Genomic DNA, 19,521 nt, shown 5'->3' on the forward strand with positions numbered 1-19,521 from the left:
TGCAGCTGTAATTGCTTGTAAATAATTACATCATAAAATCAGAACTCATTAGGCAGGTCTCTTCCTCAGAGACTGTGGTGTGTGCACGCGTGTGTGTGCGTGAGTGTGCACGGTTATTACCTGGCAGCGGCTGGTTACTGGCCAGTTTCCACTCCAGTTTAACCGGCTGAGCTCCACTGTACACCCTGCATCTGAAGCTGGCCGTCTCTCCCACACGCACCGAAGCACTGTGGGGCTCGATGGCGATGATTGGGCTCTGGAGGCCTGCAGAAGAAAGCAGCAGTGTGGACTCTGAATGTGTTCAATTGGAATAATCTCACCTAATAAAAGTATTATCCAATGTGGCCATGGGTTTCACTGGCAGCCATTGAGATAGCTCAAACATCGCTGGAGTCCAACAAGAAGTGAGATCATGGGATGGTAGCAAGGAAAATAATTTAATCAGAGGACACGCTGAGCTGCACTGGAAACCCCACCAGGAAAGTTCAGTCAAGGAGTGAGTGTCTGAGAACAACATTGTGCCAGTTAAACCACTACCCAAACCTTTCTGACGGAGGAGGGTTCATGTGTATACTGTAATCCTGCCACATCATTTGCTTCCCACAGGTTGTTGAAGACCAGCACAGATCATGTTCATTAATTGAAAAGCATCATCTGGTTCCCCATCTGTAGTTTTTATACAAAAAGCCACATCTGTGGGGTCACATGTGCTCAAGTGCAGATGGTGAAATGTTACAGGTTATATTGAGTTACTTGGCTTTTGAATGAATTCAATGTTTATTGCTCTATATATTTGAAAAACTCACTTCTCTATTTGATATCTTTAACCGTTTTGTTGCTAAATGATAGCACTTTAACTTACTTTTTCTGATATTCATCAACTGTTCCTGAAAATGATTATCAGATACTGTGAGATCATTTCTCTTTTTACATTTTCAGGTCGCTACTGTTTCCATTTTTTCATTCACTTTTGAGATTTCCCAGTTACAGTTGTTCTTTCTTCAGTTCTTGCTTTTTAGGAGCACTGTTCATATTTTAGTCTACAGTACACTAGTACACTATGTATTTACTCTATTGTCTGACTGATGCATTTTTTTTGCATGAAAAGCATTTTATAGATAAATCCTGACAGAGTTATTGTTATACAAGTTACTTCCTAATGATTATTCAATAAAAACAACAAAACAATTGTCTTCATTTTAAACACCATTTCAACTGCTCCCCCTAAAAAATTAAAAGTCAGTGATACAATTATTTGATAATGATTATTTGTATTTTGAATCTGTTACATTAAGTTAAAACAACTATTTCATATTTATGAATTTCACATTTAATAAAGCTTGTTTCAACTTATTTATTTATAACTATACATGTTTCTAAGTCACAATTCAAAGTAATATAGTCTTACCAATAACCTTTTCAAGTGAGATAAAAGCAGCAATTGCACTAAGAATTATACATTAAGAATAACTTTGACGTATGTTCAAAGTTATTTTCTCCTGTCTTGACTAATAATAACCAGTTTACCTCAGAGACCCCGTCTGCAACTGTGCAATGTTGTCACAACAACATGAATGCGCTTGTTTTTCTTTTCACCATGAAATGCACTCAACAACACATTAACTTCAGCTACTTTCCCACTTCTGGACGACAGGGTGGGAAGTTCCACCCCGTCCTGCCTGACAAGTCAAACCCTGTCCCTGCCCTTAGTGTGTCGCCAAGCTGCTGAGTGATGTTGGAAAGCATAATAATTCCATGGTTAGAAAGTCAAACTTAATAAAAATGTCCACCCTCAAGCACACTGGAGACAGATGAAAGTTGGCCTGACTGAAATCTCATCATGCAAATACGTATTTGAATCTGTCTAGATTGGTGCAGTCCACTTTTAATATTCCGAGAGGGTTGTTTTTACCCGTTTACAATCCAGTCAGGGTTAGGGTTAACAGGGTCCACGCAAACAGTAAATCCGATTGCTTCTCACTGTCAGAGGTTTGTGCACGTCTGTTATGTAATGTTAACACGCCATCATCATTTATGTTTTGAGAAAAACGCCAGCAAAGTACAACAGGACAGCTCAGGAGACAATGCTGCTCTCAAACATATTGAGGAACTTTGATATATTTTAAAAACGTAATAAAAAAGTTTGGGGTTATTATGGGATTGATCCAGTGACTAATTGGATGATATGCTTGGTGTATATAAACATGTACATCTATCTGATCACTTGATTCAGTGCTGATGGAAACAGGACAATGGAAATGGAAAGAATTCAATCACATTGATTAAAGAATAGCTATGTACTGTAAATTGAGATGAATAGAATACAAACATGGTGATATAGTCACTGTCATTTAACATTCTGCGAATAAACAAATTCACTTGTTTGTGGAATAAACTTACGCGAAGAAGATGAAGTGACGGACACAGAGACAGAGGTCTGATGGACATGAGATCCTGAGTTCCCGCTGTTGCCCTGCACTCGACAGATATATTCTCCTGAGTCCTCAGGGGTGGCCGAAAGGATACGTAGCTGACTGCCCGCAACCTGGTTCCAAGAAAGGAGAGAGTTTAATTCAGCTTTCATAAGAAAAATTGCCAATTAGATTCTAGAAATTAGTACAACTCCAAACACTGCTGTATGCACAGAAGAGCATAATGTTCCACTCACACATAAAGGCAATGATTCTGATTATCTTGTAAAACAATGCACATCACGAGATATATTAGATGGTATGTGAACAGTGCTTTCTCTTAATAATGTGTTGGGAACAGGCTACTCGCTGAAAATTCAGTGATGTAAAAATGTCATCCAAAAAATGGAGTTCTGGCTGGAGTATGTAAAACTTTAACTTTACTGGAGCCTGAAGACATTTCTGACTGTGTAGAAGCACAGCGATGCACACTGTCCAACTACCTGGTGGTTTGCTGACAGGCGCCCACTGACTCTCGTCCAGGTGACGGGAGGAGGAGGATTTCCGGGGGCAAAACAGTTGAGCTCCAGACTCTGGCCCTCCTGGACATCAGCTATAGATGGTTGAATGCTAATCACAGAAGAGCTGTGGTCGGCTGCATAAAACACACACAACATAAAACGTTTTTTTCCCCCCTCCACAAAAACACACGCCAAGTTGTTCCTGACAAATTGAGTAGGTGAAACCAAGCTCCCTCACCTTTAAGCACACTGACTTTAATGGGGGCACTGTTTGATCCAATGTTGTTGCTTCCAACACACATGTAAGTGCCCGAGTCAGACATCTTGATGTTGGGAATGAGCAGTGTGCCGATGTCAGTGCGGTCCAATCGAGCCTGGAGAGGACAAACCATTAAGGGGATGAGATGGGAAACTTATTTCAATGACATCGCCTTTTGTCTGTAGTGACATGCAGCTGTGGTCACTACATTTCAAGGCCAATGGAATGAATTCACAGCATAACAAAGCATTGATCATTTAATGAGAACAAAGCACATCACTTACCTGCCTAGGGTCCTTTAAAACAACATAAATAGGACATTGCCGACGTAGTGACACTACTAGCTAATAGCAACACAAAAACACTACGGCATAGACCTTTAGGACAAGACAAAAGCTGTTATTGCTACAGTTGTACATTGATTTATGATTTCAGTGACACTGTCCGTCGCACATGAAAGTGTGAACAAAGTAGTGCTAAAGTTCTACAACAATTGACGATGTTACAATTGGTTAATAACTAAATTATTAGATGTATTCTGAAAGAATTAATTGCTGGTGATAAAAATGCCAAAAACATAAAGAAACAGTTAGAACAGACAGTGTGTGACGAACTGATTTGAGCCAGAGGTTTCTCGGTGTGCTTCACAAAGCAAATCTTAACTGTGAAGTTTCAGCAAATCTAGGAATAATCACTATCCAGTGTCATTCATGTGAAAATAAACACTTTAAATATTGCAGAGCAAAAAAAAAAAAAAAGCTTTCAATGAATTCCCCACTCATTTTCAAGAAGTCTTTTCTGGCTCAAGAGCTGTCAATAACTCGACTTGTTTGTACACTACTCCACATGGCAGTCAGCGGCCCAGCAAGGCTGAAAATAAGCTTACATTAAGTTTGGAAACACCTCAGAGGGGAGGGGAATCAGCAGGGGAGGGTTCTGGGGAAGGATTACTGTATCCGGGGGGTGCCGGGGCATCTATGGACAAAGCTGCTTAGCTCCAGCCCATTCAACCGTGAGGGAAGCTAAACCGAGCAGTAGCCGAGGCGGGCCCTGGCTCAATGTGCGTCTGAACCCATTGACGGGTTTTCAAAGCAAGCCGTTTGCCAGAGCATACAGAATTTCTGCGTGGCCGCACGGCAGAGCCCGGCTCCCCCTGGGAAAGGCTGACACAACGCAGTGGCTCTCTGAGGCAGAACTAAACGGGCCCCGAAGCCCTTGCCGAGCCGTGGAGGGCCGTGCAGAAGCCAGACTAACACAAAACCCCCAGAGGACAGGGGGGGCAACAAGCTGCGGCTGGCACGGAGCAAAATATGTCCGAAATACCTACAGTACCTACTGTATGCTTAGTGCTGTTAATACACTCAATGGAATGATGGGTGTCAACTGGGTGCTGAGAACCCAAACATGACAGGGACAATATGATATGGACGCAAAACAAAGACGCTATGGAACACTTTGATCAATAAGAACTTAACATTACGTCAATGACTGCATGCACAGTAAGTACACCAAGACGTCAACCCAGACCCAGCGAGATGGTTGAAATGGATTTGGCTCTAAAGGGACTGTGAGTGAGCAGCATTGGTGAATTAACACAGTTTACCAGGTGTGAATGGATCAAGGACACATGTGATCATGCACTTAGTGGACAATGTGTAAGGACGAAGTCAGTAAAGGACGATGGATGTGAACTACGAGACAGGACGGACAGACAGCGGACAGATGGACAGACCTGCAGCTCCTCAATACGTCTCTGTAACACATCGAGACTGTTGCTTTTAAACTGATGGAAACCGTGAGAGGGAATGGCCTGAGCAAACGTCAGAACGGGGTAGGATCAAAAAAACAAAAAAAAGGAGGGGAGGAGACAGACAGAGGGGAGGGGGGAAATAAAGGTAAATGGTCAAAAATGCTGGCACAGTTGTAAAAAAAACTGACAGTCTAATGAAACACCATCGGCACTGGACATACCTCCAGGTACAGGATAGAGATTTAGCAAAGAAAAATATCAATTCTGTTACAGGTTGTATCCATCTGTGTCTAATCAGAAGGAGATGTCTCACCTGTGGGGGGATTTGTCCTCCATTTTTCAGCCAGTTGAGCTTTGGAGTGGGTGCTCCTGATGCTCGGCAGTATAGTCTCAAGGTGTCCCCTTCATGGACTTCAACATTTTGGGGACTGACTTGGACTTGGGGTTGGGTGCCCAGGCCACTTGGGTTTGATTCTACCCCAAAGAGACAGGTATTGATCATTTAATAAATCGACCCCAATCAAAACTGCTGTATTTTAACCCCTGTGGGGGCCAGACGGAACAATCTGCCACTAACAGAAAATAACATGCTAAACATAGAGGAATGTCACACATCAAACTAAACAGAATAAATTTGGGTGCCATCAAACCTATTTTTCACAACTCTAACAACAAACAAATGAATGCGTAAACACTAAAATCCATGTAACCTTATGTAACTTTTATACGCAAGTGCTCTGCCACTTTATGCCAGACACAAAATAATATATACCACAAATGAAAGCAAAGACCACTAATTATTAGCGTGTCAAATTTTCAATCAGAAGTCTAAAAAATAACAGGAGCAGTCTTAAAAGGTTAATTGATATTCCAAATTATTGCATTTCAAACTTCATCAACAAAAAACAATAATTGAACCACATTCTCTTCCCCAGAGATGTGAATCTCTCCCAAATATAACAGAAATACACAAAGACCAAAAATAACTGCTTACTTTGGACAAAAAGGGAAACCCGTGCTGTGTGTTCGCCATGAGTATTCAGGGCTTTGCAGGTGTACTCTCCCTCATCGGTCTGATCTACGGCTGTGAAGGTCAGCACACCCCCTCGAACCACAGCCCTGGGACTCATTCTCCTCCCGAGACCTCCTGTAATGATCACATCAATACACCGTTTCATTGTACAGAGCCAAATGGAAGGTTAAGAGTACATTTTCGCTGAACTAGATTTTACAAAGTCATTTAGAGATCACTAACACAAAATGGTCTTTCTGCTCAAATTACAAGAACTATTGATCCTGCCTGGAAAAAGCAGATTAACACAGGTATTTTTGGTGTCCGTACCAATCCATTCAAGAGCAGGGGTTGGGTTGCCGGTCACTGTGCAGCGAAACTCTGCCCGTTGACCCTGTTGGACAGTCAGCACTGATGGAGTGACGGTGGCCACAGGCTGTGCCCCCTCTGCAGCTGTAGAAGAAGAACCAAACAGTAAAGCATGGCTTTTTATGCTTCCCAGAAAAAAAAAAAGATAAAAACTAAAAATAGGGGGGAAATAATGGTGCAGTAGAAGTATCCATAGATGTAGAGCCAGGCTTTATTTGCCACTTTGTAATGAGTCTACAGCTACTGATTAAACACATTGTTTTATTCTAAACTGTGGGAATGCTTCTGATTGTCAGGAACCAATTAGAGCAAGAGAGACTGTTGGTCTTTGCTCATGCCTTCACCACTAAACTTGGCAGCCCACAGTGTATCTCTAGTGCAGACAAAACAGATGAGATGTGGCAGGCAGTCTTTGGCATGGCCGCTGGGCATACTGCTGTGTGCGCCAGTTTGGCTGGCTGAAAGACTTCATACTCAATCCCATATGATCTCAGAGGCAAAGCAAAAGAAAGGCCTCTTTCAGTACGGTGGGAGGAGTACAAGGCTATCTAAGTAGGCTGAAAACCTCTGGGACCGCTGCAGCCTGGGCCGGGCACTGACTCTATGACCTGAATGACACCAACACTCCTGGGAAGAGAGTAGATTTATTGTCCTCTGAATGACATTGATGGTTGACATGACAGGCTGACATCAACACTATACTAAATAATGTTGGCATGTTCTCCTATGTGTCATGTTTGGATGAATTCTCGGGCAGAAAGTGTGTGAAAGTAGCACTTACAACCAAGACATTAAAGAAGTTTTCCCTTTAATTTTCTACCGCTATCTAATGGTTTGGTTTTGTTTGTCAAAGTTTTAAGATATGTCACTTCTAGATATCTGTATTTACTCCCGCACATTTGAGGTGAATGGAAATAAATTAAAAGTGAACCAGCAGTACACATACATAACTTTAATGTCAGGTAAATGCTATTAACAATGTCAGCAAGTTTACAATCATGTATGATCTTAACATAGGTTGGTAACATGTTAATATTCGCTAATAAAGAGCTTGAGAAAAAGATGACAGTAACGACTTGGTGGTCAGGACTTATCTGTCTGGAGTTTGCATGTTTGTCATGTGCTGCTGATTTTGAGTTCTGCCTGCCTGCCAAGAACTGTATGTAGCATGTGCAGTAAAACCTGAATTACTATTGGTACAGGTACAAATCTAGAACTTATAATTTCCCAAGTTGAACACATTGATTCCAAAGTGATTGTATTTACACAAAGATTAGTTGATTAAGGCAGGTGATGGGAATCTTTACGACTCCAAACACTGCCAAAAAAACCTAAAAACTTCTGTTCATTTTCCTGAGCGTAAGCATGTTCGCAGTTAATCTGTCATTATACTACAAGATGCAATTCTTGGCTGTGAGACAGACTTCTTAGTATCACCAGCTCGGGTTTACGTTGTGTTCTCCAACTTTCTTTCAATACGTCATGTCCGTGTATGTAACAGTTCACTCTATTTTGGCTGTGGTTGTGAGCTTCTGTATAATTGATGGCTTAACTTTGTATTAGCTTCAAAACAAGTCTTTCATTTAGTATTACTTCCCACCAGCTCCAACATGGATAAAGCAGAAACTGGCATTAGATTACCAACCTCTTTAATTCAACTGACTTGCAGTAAGTTTTATAATGTCACAAAAGTCATGTCTTCCCAATTTCAATGTGTCAAGTGTTGCACTTAGTGAAAATCAGTGCTTTTTAAAATGTGGGCCAGGTTTTCCCTGAGAGGCGACACACAGCTCCGTGCCTCAGCAGGAGAAATTTGAGGGGCAGAGGAATATTTTCCCCCAGCATAGTTTTTTCTTCTTTGAATATTTGAGAAGAAATCGTGGGGGGAAAAAAAGAAAGACGCAAATGTTAAATTACATGTAAAATATTAAATACTTTGTGAAAACACTTCTTTTTGTTATTACTAATTTGAATGTGAATACTGTGAATGATGGAGAGTCTTTGTGCAAAACCTTAAATGTAACAATAATTGCAGTGTTATACAGAAAGACTACCAGATTGAAAATTGAATTCAGTTTTAATTAAATTAACCCAACTCACTTGGTAAACTGAAAGCCTTTGCTTTGTGCAGTGTGAAAGTTTTGTGAAAGCACAATGTGGTTGAACCTCTATGCTGGCTCAGCCTACCAAACCTCTACACACTGCGACTATTCCATTCACCTCAATTGCCTTTACAAAGCAGGTCTGCGTCAAAATTCGCACAACCTTAACTGGAACTCATTTTATTGAGTTGATGCCACAATGAGGTTCCTGTATATTTGTCTTCTGTGCGGTTCGATTTCCATCTGGTTTAGTCATATCCCCCGTGTTGTTTGAAGTACTACTTGACACAGATGGTGAAAAACAGACCTCAGAGTCTGCATTCATCTAGGCTGAAATGAGGTTGTGATGGGATGTATTAAGCACAGTATGATGTTTGAAGCCCAGATGAGTGATTTCCCAGAACAGCATGTTTCCTGAAAGGATAGAGGAAAGTGCACAGGAAAGGAAGACAAAGAAGTGACATTTCCTAACTCTGAATGTGGAGAGTCTTTCACCCCAAATAAATCCAAGGCATAGTTTCATTATTGTAATAATGGCAAGATTATTACAGAATATTGCCTCAAAATATTGAAATTAAAGGTGGAATTTCAGTGCTGCTTGAGATTAGAAGTAAAAAATTTTCAGCAATACGCAACAGATATTAGAAGTCATCTTGAATGTTTGGTTATCTGTAATAATAGATGTGGGGAAAGTATTGGGAAAAAAAACACTTTACAGTAAGGTTTACACTTAATGTACAACTTACACAGTGATGGTTTGTAAGTATAGAGTGGTCTCAACATTCATGAGGAGCTGCCTATAAGAATGGACATGCACTTTTTTCCTGCAGTAATGGACCCCAATGAACCCAAAGAGTCAGGTGGGAGCCAGTAATGCTCATGTACAATCTCACAAGTTTTAGGAATAACACACATGCAATAATATCCCTAATAATTGTACTTATGAATTGTACATATGACAGTGAGTAACCTCCAGACTGCTGTGTGTGTGTGTGCGTGTGTAGTTTCTGCTGCTGCTTGCTTGATTGTACATGGGCGTTATCCGGCCACCAGTGTATCCGTGCTGTGGAAGATGCGTGCATGCATGACACAGAGAGTGAGAGAGAGAGGCGGGTCCCTCCGGGGAGCCCAGCAGAGAGGAAACCATGCCCATGCGGACTTACGCTTTCTGTGTCCTTCAAACATTTCATAGGCTGTGTAAAACATCTGAGTCTGTGAGGCCTCTGGAGACGGGGCAGGATGGGAAGGAGGAAGGGTGGAATGGAGGGGGACAGGTAAACTGACAGGTCAGTTCTCTGAAGTAACAGCAGTTTACCTTCCATTTCCCCCTCAGACACTATCCACCTCCACCGGTCCAGTTCACATCAGATCAAATGTACACATGCTGAAAAATCATGAACATGAATTGATGTGGCGCCATCTTTGGCTCGTGAATCATTGTAGTATTGATTTTGTAAGTCGATTTTCTGCTGATGGTGCCATTCAATTCATGTGGTCATGGATTCTATGTTCACACTTACCTGTTAGAAGTGCCAGTGAAAATGCTTGAAAATGTGTCGGTTAGATCACATGAAACTATTTTCACATGGCACAAAAACTGTAAAACCAACACTGAACACAATGCTTCAGATTATTTATGCTTTTAAAACAAGATGCAACAAACACACACGCACATATACACTCACGGAGCGCAGCTGTTATAAATGTACTGCAATAATAGAGACAAACATATGCAGAGTAGCCACATGTGAAACATGCTGGTTAGTAGCAAGAAGCAGTTTTAAACTGTGAAAAACTAGTTTCACTCCAGCTGTTGAAAAGCCAACATACAGCTTGTGGTAATCCTGAACCAAATAATAAAATACACATGAACAAACCCCTTCCAAACATTAAAACATCACTTTAGTCTAATTGGTCATTGTTTTAATTGATTTTTTTCTTTTTTTCACAAGATATTATCACAGTTATGATAAATACATTACAATGTGATGTGTACATGACATCAAGTAAATGATTAAGGGCATTATTATTGTTTTCGTACAGATGCACCAGATTGTATAGTTGCAATCACATAAATTTAAATGAAAAGAATTAAAGAAATAAAATATGCAGCCAGAATAAAGAAATAAAACACAAATGGTAAAAAAAAAAAAAAAAGATTTAAAATGTGACCTGTAATCATTCAGAAAGTTGTTCTCAGCAATATATAAAAATATTATCTTATAAAAACACTTGAAATCACCTAAATGTAAACCCACAACATGCAAGGCAGTTGCATTCACATGGCCAATTCCTTTAAAAAAAAACAAACAAAAGGAAATTCTAACATTTCTAAAAGAGTTGATTTCATGGAAACTTATTAGGATATAGTTCAGTCAATTAAGAAGTAAAATGTGCTAACAACAATGACAGGGTTGTGAATATAAAAGTATAACATACAACTGTAGCTGATGTTGCTTTTTCTCAATATCAAGTCAGGTCTTAAATATTCTGATCTGACAAATACCAATGAAGACAAACTAGGCTGGAGGAAGTAGTGACAACACAGAAAGTAGTGTACAGCACTTCTGGAGAGTGTGTTTAACCATAGCTTTGAACAACTATATGGCTTATAGCACCGTTATTTTTTTCCCCACTGACATTCATCATCAGGATCCTAAGGAGAGTTACACAGCATGGGGGTGATTTCATGAGGGAAAACTGTTAAAGCCGGATCAACACTATTAAACAGGGATACAGTGGCACATCTTCCTATTCCTCCTGGAGTGCAGATAGTCCTCTTTGAATGTCGGCAGCACAGTCACAAAGCAACCGCCATGGCAGCTCCACTCCACTCCTCCCCTGCCCCCACCCCCTTCATCAATATACACTACAGATCAGACAGGGAGGAGCCCAGGAGCCCAAAGTCAAAGACAAAGCACCAGAATGCAGCACCCTGCGAGTAAAATGCCTTGTAGCACTGAGAAGTCACCAAGCCACCACCGATTCATTCAACCCATTAGAAAAAAACAATAATTGAAGAGCTTCTGTAAAGTGTTTGCAAGAAGCATTACTTATAAATCACAAATCCCAAAGAGTGTTGATTTTGGATTTCTGTGCCCATTAGTAAAAAAAAAAAAAAAAAAAAGAACCCTAATTATTTGACCCATGTGATGGTAAATTTGTCCTCTATGGTTTTAATTAGAACCAAAACCACAAGCTGTATTTCTTCATATTTAGTCCAGGAAACTCCAGGAATCAGAGTTTAAAAAGAAAATAAAGTAAGAAGAGCTTGAATGGTCAAGTAATATTAAAGTTATGACACACATGTGATATCAGAACAGAGAGCAAAAGCAATGGGAGTTAGAGCAAAAGCTTATTATGCTGAATCCGGAATGTTTACATCTCGCCATGAGAAATGCAGTCAAACAGAGAAGCATGCATCATTCCAAGCTAAAGTAGGAGAAGGAGGAACAGGAGGAGGGGGGGTTGGGGTTGAGTTTTTGTGAAATACTACAGGAGCCAAAGCTCTTTAAAGGCTAGCAGGGGGGGTGATGGGTAATGGGTTGCTTGTGCCGAGGATCACGAACCTGGCACGTAGAGGACGGCACTGCCCTCGTCCATAGCAAACATGTTGGAGCCAGTACAAATGTAGACGCCTGCATCCTCAGGCTGGACGTTCTGGATGGTCAAGATGCCGTTGAAGTCCATAGCCCGGTTGGGAAGTTTCCCATTACCCATCCGGGTCCACACGAGAGTGTAGGCTGGTGACTGTGGAAGTGAGAAAAATTAGACACATATCATGCTGGAAGTTCAATTATGACAATACATATAAATACCACACACATTTTGAAGATTTTTGGTGCTCCAACCTCACAGGGCTTTGACAAATCTTAACTTGTTGGAGAACAAGAAATGCAAGAAAATATTCAAACTAAGAATCCTTTCTACTATGAATCCCATCAAATGGGTATTAATGGTAAGTGGTGTATATTGCACAAATGCTGCACAAACGCAGTCCAATTTGGGTCAAAAATGGAGTCTTCATGCATGTCGTACGGCACTGGCTCAAAATTAAAAACACAGTTTTTGCAGTTATAACTGTTTTGCAAAGGAAGCCCAAATGTTGTCTAACTACGCAAGAAAAATTTAATTTCTGAGCCATGTTAAAAAGGGGTGTCTCCACAATCCAAAAATCATTTCGTCATCAGATGTAAAACAAAACAAAGCTCATAAAGGAAGTTCAGAAGCTGCCTGATTAGGACTCTAACAGGCAAAGACCAGACTGTCATGCTGAAAGCTCATTTAATGTCGTATTTCATGGACTTTCCCATTCACACAAACCAAAGAAACATCTAAGAGTCTTAAGAAAAGTTTGCAAACCCTTTGCAGTGATTCGAAATACTTTGGACCCTCCTTCGTTAGTTTTAATGGCCATTTTGTCACAGCCACTAGAGATATAGGTGCTTTAATTAGCTCATGCAGCCCCAAAATATCAAATTTTGAACAATAGAAATAATGACCAGCAATGTGAACCAGTTACCTTGCTCCTTGCAGTGCAGATAAAACTGACAGTAGCTCCAATTCTGATGGTCTGGGCTTTGGGCTCCTCCACTGTTACCTCGATGGGTTTGGTAGAGACACCCGCTGAAATAAGAGATAGTAATTATCGATCAATGATTTAAATCAATTTAACAGAATTAAGTCAAATATTTAGTTGAATACATATTTAGTACAGTTTAATGGTGTGCTTGGTCAGTGCGGTTCAAATAAAAATGAAATAACATTACTGAAGCTTGAGTACCTCCTGTAGACTTTGACCATCATCAGTCGCAGTCCAACAACTATGGAACGATCTCATTTGAAAACTAGTTTTGTTCTCTGGCCTTCCCAGACCAGCCCATCATTTAAATTTAAACAAAACTACCAAATTGTAAATGTCTTATTTTTACTGTATGAATCTGATGTATGTTTGTGGTTTAGTTGAGTTTTTAGTTTTTGAGAAACAACCAAAACAATTCAATACAATTTAATATAATACAGAACAAAAGATGTCAAATTTCTGAATGAAATGGAGCAGAAAGAAGATTAACAGTAAATATCAAAACAACAAAATGACAACAAAGTCCAAGCGGCCTACATAACCACTCTCACTTATATCAGTTAAATTTATTTATTTTTTAAAACAGGAAAAAAAACAAATTTTGATTCTCCTATATCATTTATTTGTATTTAAATAATCTTGTTTTCAATAATTTTCTTAAATCAAGCATGTGTTTTGAGATCTTTTAAGTCGTTGTCTAAATTTTTCCATAACTTAACCTTGGTTTAATTTTTTTTTTTCTCAGGTCTTGTGTAGCACTTTGGTCAAATCCTATGGTTTTTAAGTGTTATGAAAATAAACTTGATTCAACATGACTTGACCATAATGGAAGATCTAATCATTTAAACACTAATCACTTAACAATTAAAATTCATTTACATTTTGAAAATGTTTGACTCATGAAACCAACTTTTTCAAGGGGTTCGGCTATTTTCCAGTCTGCTGTCAACTGAACAGAAGAATTATGTCTCAAATAACCTAAATCTGTGTCGTTACACAGACAACAGTATCCATTCAGTGTGTACAGTATCCATTCAGTGTGTACAGCATGCTACATGACAGTAAAACCCAAGGAGCTAAGAAAGATTGCGACAAATACGCACTTGTGACAACGATTTCAGCCCGGCTCCTGTTGGTGCTGCGCTGATCTCTGCAGGTACAGATGTAGACACCAGCATCGCTCAGCTGGACGCTGGGGAAGAACAGCTCAGCTCCTGCACACACAGAAGAAGAGCATCAAGTATAGTATTCAACCATGTTCTGATATCATTCATATAGTCACATGCGGTTTAAATCCGAGTTAAATTTTGATCTCTTGGTTTCACAAATCTCTCTAGTGGTGGTCATGTTCGAGAGGTGTCTATGATACCTTGTCGACGTCTATCAGCACTGCCGGAGATGGACCGTCCATCCTCTCTGGACCAGTAGAAATAATGTGGAGGAGCTCCAGAGACCTGACACCGGAGAGTGACTGAGCCGCCCGGTGCGGATGAGACTCTTTCTGGATAAACCTTCACAACCAGGGCGGCTGCAACTGCAATACATAAAGATGGTCAGAAAGAGTGAGCATAAATAGTTTAGCTATATTTTTAAAGATATAAGAATGCATGTGAGCCTCCATACAATAAGTTTGCCATTTCAATTGGAACAATCTTACATTTACAAGTACAGCTAATAAAATTGGAATATAAATAAACTGTGAAACTTTCATACAGGATGTTTTTTTGTTTATCACACATAAGCTGAACATCTTTGAAACAAGGAACTTGTCAATTCTATTTTTTCTGAATACATACTTGAATTGTTTTGCTTTTTTTTTTTAAACATTTTTTTATTGTTGAGTGATGCTGACATGTAACCTTACCATCACTTGGTCGACACTTCTGTCTCTCCTGTGGGTTACCAACATATCCAGGAGCACAACTGTTGAAGGCAAAAACAATAACAGGCAAAGAAAAGATGTTAAATCTAAAATGTAAGGTCAACGTTTTCTCTCATTGACCTTATATTTTAGATTTAACGTCCTTTTTTTGCCTGGTTTCGTCTGACTTGATTAAAGTTCCATATTTGTTGCTCATAGAAAATGGTTGAAATGAATAGCTTTCAGTTGTTTTTGATATGACCAGTTTACCGTTCACAGTACTGGCCAGTGTATCCAGGTTGGCAGGCAGTACACTGGTAACCTCCATTTCCAAGACTCTCGCAGGTAGGGGAGAACCTGTCACATGAGTTGCACAAAGAAGGTAAAAAAAAATATTATTCAAGATTTGTGAAAGTAATGTGAAGACCGTCAGAGGTGGTTGTTTGAAATGTGTGACTTTGACGCCGACTGAAGTGAAACTAGTTATTAAAAGGACACTAATGACATGAAATGTATCTTTAAGTGGCTGCAGCTCCAGAACTGCAGGAGAAAGACTTGTCCTGAGCTATAAAAGGAGGTGGAATGTGAGATCTTGGTCCCTCTGCCAGGACTCACTGGTTGTCCGGGTCAGTGTGAGGGCAGGCACACGGCTGGCAGTCCTCTGGAGTCCCAACAGTCGGGTCGCCAAAGAAACCGGGAGCACACTGCTCGCAGAGCTCACCCTGTGTGTTATGCAGGCAGCTCTGGAAACAAAACGAGTATGGTATTTAGAGATCTGTCCCATCGAGTCGGGGAGCTGCAATCCAGAGACCAACAGTCATTAGCCAATCTTGTACCGTGCAGATGCCGGTCTCAGGGTGGCAGGAGTCAGAGTGGCCGTTGCATTCACAGAGCTCGCAGTGACCAAGGTAAAGGCCGCCTCCAGTGCGAGTGTATCCATATGCACAGTCCTGAAAGTGAAAATAATGGGTGTACAATCAAAGTGCATTGATTTCAGTGAGGTGACAAAGCATAAATATGTAAAGGAATGAAAGCTGACCTGGCAAGAGAGTCCTTGGTACCCTGGTGGGCAGCGGCACTCCTCTACCTCGAGGGCCTGTGCCAGGCCGCTGTAGTTGGGCACAGCAACCTCCATGCTGATATCGGAAATGCTGGAAGAGCGCATCTCGGTGGAGTAGGAAGCACGGATCAGGATATCATCGAGATCAGCCAGAACCATCATTAAGTGCTCTCGAGTGGCGGGCATGCCATCAGGTCGGCGCCAGTGTTCCTATTAAGAAAAAAAAACCAAACAACTGCTGCTATCTGCCTGCAAAGTCAGCTCAAAGTTTATTTTTTTTCCACTGTCTGCTTTAGGATGATGAGAAAGATATTGGTCAGATTTACCAAAGCCCCTATTACAAATCAAATAAGAAAAGGTAAAATCAATGACTAACATTACAATTACTGATCAATGTTGTCAACATTTGCATACAACTCAAACACATACATGGGAGTTTGAGTGTCGTTTCTATTATTGCAGTGTTCTTATGAAGCACACACCTCTCTGAAGACAATCTCAAACTGTTTAGTCTCTCGGCTGCCCGGCTGTCTCCTCTGCCAAGTCTGTCGAGCTACCAAGGTGATGTCGTTCCCCTAAACAAACAGCACCAACAGGTGAGTACATTCACACTTGTAAATGCATTGAACTCTGACATGCATGAGGGAAATCAGAAGATACTCACAATAATCTGAATGTCGGCATCCTCAAGTAGTGTCCCCCTCGGACCGGCCACATAGGAGATGGTGTATTTAAGTTTACCTCCATATGAACCCACCTGCAGCACAGATTATAGTCACAAAGTTTAATAGCGCAATTACAAGAGTACAAAACAAGTGTGACATACATAAAATGATCAATGCAATTTGACTGTGGAAGTGTGGATACTAATGTCAATTTGAGCAAGGATACAAAATACACGATTTGCATGTCACTATTACAACTGATTTATATCCTGTAACATTTTGCAGTGTTTAACATATATTGAAGCGAGTATGGCACCGTTTTTTTCTGAGCTTTGATCCAAAATAAAACAAGCAAATTAGGTGCATTACGGGAAATATAGTGTGCAGCTTTATGGGAACTAGGCTCATGTCAGTACATATTTAAAACTGCTACTCAGACAGAGTTTATTCCACAGCCATGGATGTTGGAGCACATGCTTGTGATGTAAACAGTATTCACAAAATGTTTGTCTTTATATTTGAAACCACTCAAGAATCAAAAGGAGACCAAGCAGATCAAATCTTAACAGAAATTATGGATATGGCTTTAAAGCATACACAGTATGAACAATTTATGAAGACAAATAAATATTTTACACGGTAATATTATAAAAATCCAGTCTTTTTTGACTTGACAAGAGAAATATGTTACATGAGATCAAATCAAATGGAAGGACAAAGTTAAGGACATTGGATGGATAAAGAGGTGAGAGAATGGAGACCGGGGGAGCTCACGGAAGATTCTAAGGGTGCATTGCATGCGTGACCTCCACGGGGTGTTGACCAGTAGTCAGCTGAGGGCTTCACCCCACACAGTTGTCACAATTACCTTGTCCCCTGTGAACTGTGCTGGGAGCTGCCAGTAGAGCAGATCATCCTGCTGCGAGCTGAAACCCTTGTAGACCAGAACATACTGAGAGGGAACAGGGGGACATGACAGGCATCGAAGAGTAAGCCAAAGATAGTGAAGGGTCGGAAGCAGACAGACAAGCAGGCAAGCAAAGAGTAAGGACGAGAGGTCACTCAGGAGAAACGTGTGACATAAAAAGAAAACGCTTGGAAGCGCATGATCTCTGGAGAAACTGCCACCAAAGCCTAGTTCCCCTTGAAACGGACCATGAGTTTGTACAGCAACACAAACAGTAACGTCTGCTGTCAATAATGCGAAAATGACGTGTGAAGTTGTGCCCCAGCTCGAGGTGGTTTGAAAACAGGGTAAAAACAGGCCAATGTAAAACCTGTGTTACTCCGAAGTGGAGAATTACAGTGCACAATGTGACATCAAGCAGAGTGGACTCTACACATGACAAAGGAAAATACCACCCACGCAATCATTGGAATAATGCCACTTATTTTTGAAAAACAAAAAAAGCTCTGGTCATTTGAAGAAAAAGCTATAATTCTGTCCTGTTAAGTCACTGAGAGCAAAAAAACCTCCACAGGTTTCTTGATAGAACACAAAACATTTCATGAAATAGAATGACATAGTGTCCTGTTTACATTACAATACACATATATTTGTAAATCGCAGTTAAAACTTGATATAAATTGATGATTACCCATTGCACTGAAATATAATGCTGTAAAGTATGATAAAAGTTTCTTCTCAACTCAACAAACGACAGTAGGAATGATTCAATCAGTCAAAAAACCCAACTGAAACTGTAAAGCAATCTTGGCAATAGACTATCGTGCACTTTTTTTTTAAATCTTATTTTGATCAGTTCACTGTGATCACACACATCTTGAGTAAATATTAACAGCCCCAAACAAACGAAGGAAGACGTGGTTGTTGATTGACTTTCAGGCTTGATGATCAAAGGCAGTGAAATGATGATGAAATAATGCCACCGTCTACCTGACCGCTGCTGCCAGAAGCGCTGGCAGTCTTGCTCAATGTGTTCTTGCTCTTTTGATCCATGGCAGAACCAGACAACAAAGAGGAAAAGAAAGAAGTCACTAATACGAGCAATAAACGTGCAGTCTTGCAAACACAACGCAACACCAGTGGCAGACTGTGATCTCGGGTGTACCTGCAGGTGAGGAGCACGACCTGGGGAATAGGGCTGAGGCCGGGTTGGTCTAACTGAAGATGAGATACCATATGGGGGAGAAGGGGGGCTCAAGTTTCGCAAGGACCATTGAGAAGAAGTGGAAGAGGATGAGGAGGAAGTGGGGACCCGGGATGAGGAGGAGGAAGAAAAGGACGAGGATTTAGAGGAGGAAAAAAATGGAGGTGAACCGGGTCGTCCGTTGGATAAATTAGAGAGGAGAGCCCAGACCTCGTCATCAAGCTGTTTGACGTCACCCTGCAGAGGTGGGAAGTGGGGTACCAGAGATATAGGAAACATACAACCACAAGAAAAGTCAAGGTGACTAAACTGGGATTTGGGATTTTTTCCCACATACTATGTAAAGCACCCAGAGACAGTGATCATGCTGTGTCCTTTGAGTCAAAGATGCCACGATAAACAGTGTAAACATTGTGTTCTCATGCACTCAAATAACCAAGTCATTCAGAGAAACCCAACTGCATCAACAGATAAAAACAAATCTATGTGCTACAGTAATCTCATTATGTAAATGAGAGGCTCACTGGCATTGTTCTCACACCAACAAAACACTACAACTATTTACACTTCAAAATCCGTAAAGACACTCGACTTTGCCGTTCTAGTAATTCATATGCAAATGCAAACACAGATTTATCTGACATACTTTCCAGTTTAAACAACACTTCAAACCAAGGTGACTGATTCTAGCCACATCTCTAACGCTACTTCCACACCTGTGCACAAACTTATGTGTTTTTGTGTGATCACAGAAGCATTGTGGACCATACACTGTCCCTTTAAAGATTTGAGTATTTGTCATACTAGAATAATCTCGA

The 19,521-nt window shown here is 40.6% G+C and overlaps 1 protein-coding gene across 16 annotated transcripts in view; it reads right to left on the reverse strand.

The window, feature by feature from the left end:
• The window catches only part of hspg2 (heparan sulfate proteoglycan 2), a 111,259-nt gene that overhangs the window by 19,530 nt on the left and 72,208 nt on the right, over positions 1 to 19,521 (reverse strand). For 12 of the 16 annotated variants that reach the window (XM_080496731.1, XM_080496741.1, XM_080496738.1 and 9 more), the window contains 23 exons: positions 18,665 to 18,940; positions 18,490 to 18,540; positions 17,461 to 17,544; positions 16,592 to 16,684; positions 16,410 to 16,502; positions 15,907 to 16,137; positions 15,704 to 15,817; positions 15,483 to 15,610; positions 15,138 to 15,224; positions 14,871 to 14,929; positions 14,376 to 14,540; positions 14,110 to 14,220; positions 12,947 to 13,050; positions 11,994 to 12,174; positions 9,588 to 9,647; positions 6,284 to 6,406; positions 5,936 to 6,088; positions 5,255 to 5,415; positions 4,924 to 5,001; positions 3,171 to 3,306; positions 2,915 to 3,066; positions 2,401 to 2,545; positions 121 to 264 (listed from right to left, as the gene is read on the reverse strand). In XM_080496731.1, coding sequence (XP_080352857.1) covers positions 121 to 264; positions 2,401 to 2,545; positions 2,915 to 3,066; positions 3,171 to 3,306; positions 4,924 to 5,001; positions 5,255 to 5,415; positions 5,936 to 6,088; positions 6,284 to 6,406; positions 9,588 to 9,647; positions 11,994 to 12,174; positions 12,947 to 13,050; positions 14,110 to 14,220; positions 14,376 to 14,540; positions 14,871 to 14,929; positions 15,138 to 15,224; positions 15,483 to 15,610; positions 15,704 to 15,817; positions 15,907 to 16,137; positions 16,410 to 16,502; positions 16,592 to 16,684; positions 17,461 to 17,544; positions 18,490 to 18,540; positions 18,665 to 18,940 — 2,929 coding nt within the window. The remainder of the gene's footprint in view (positions 1 to 120; positions 265 to 2,400; positions 2,546 to 2,914; positions 3,067 to 3,170; positions 3,307 to 4,923; positions 5,002 to 5,254; positions 5,416 to 5,935; positions 6,089 to 6,283; positions 6,407 to 9,587; positions 9,648 to 11,993; positions 12,175 to 12,946; positions 13,051 to 14,109; positions 14,221 to 14,375; positions 14,541 to 14,870; positions 14,930 to 15,137; positions 15,225 to 15,482; positions 15,611 to 15,703; positions 15,818 to 15,906; positions 16,138 to 16,409; positions 16,503 to 16,591; positions 16,685 to 17,460; positions 17,545 to 18,489; positions 18,541 to 18,664; positions 18,941 to 19,521) is intronic. The other 4 variants (XM_080496733.1, XM_080496729.1, XM_080496739.1 and 1 more) reach the window with 3 other exon arrangements.

This window comes from Blennius ocellaris, assembly GCF_963422515.1.
Source record: "Blennius ocellaris genome assembly, chromosome: 5".
In the NCBI taxonomy this organism is placed as follows: Eukaryota; Metazoa; Chordata; class Actinopteri; order Blenniiformes; family Blenniidae; genus Blennius; species Blennius ocellaris.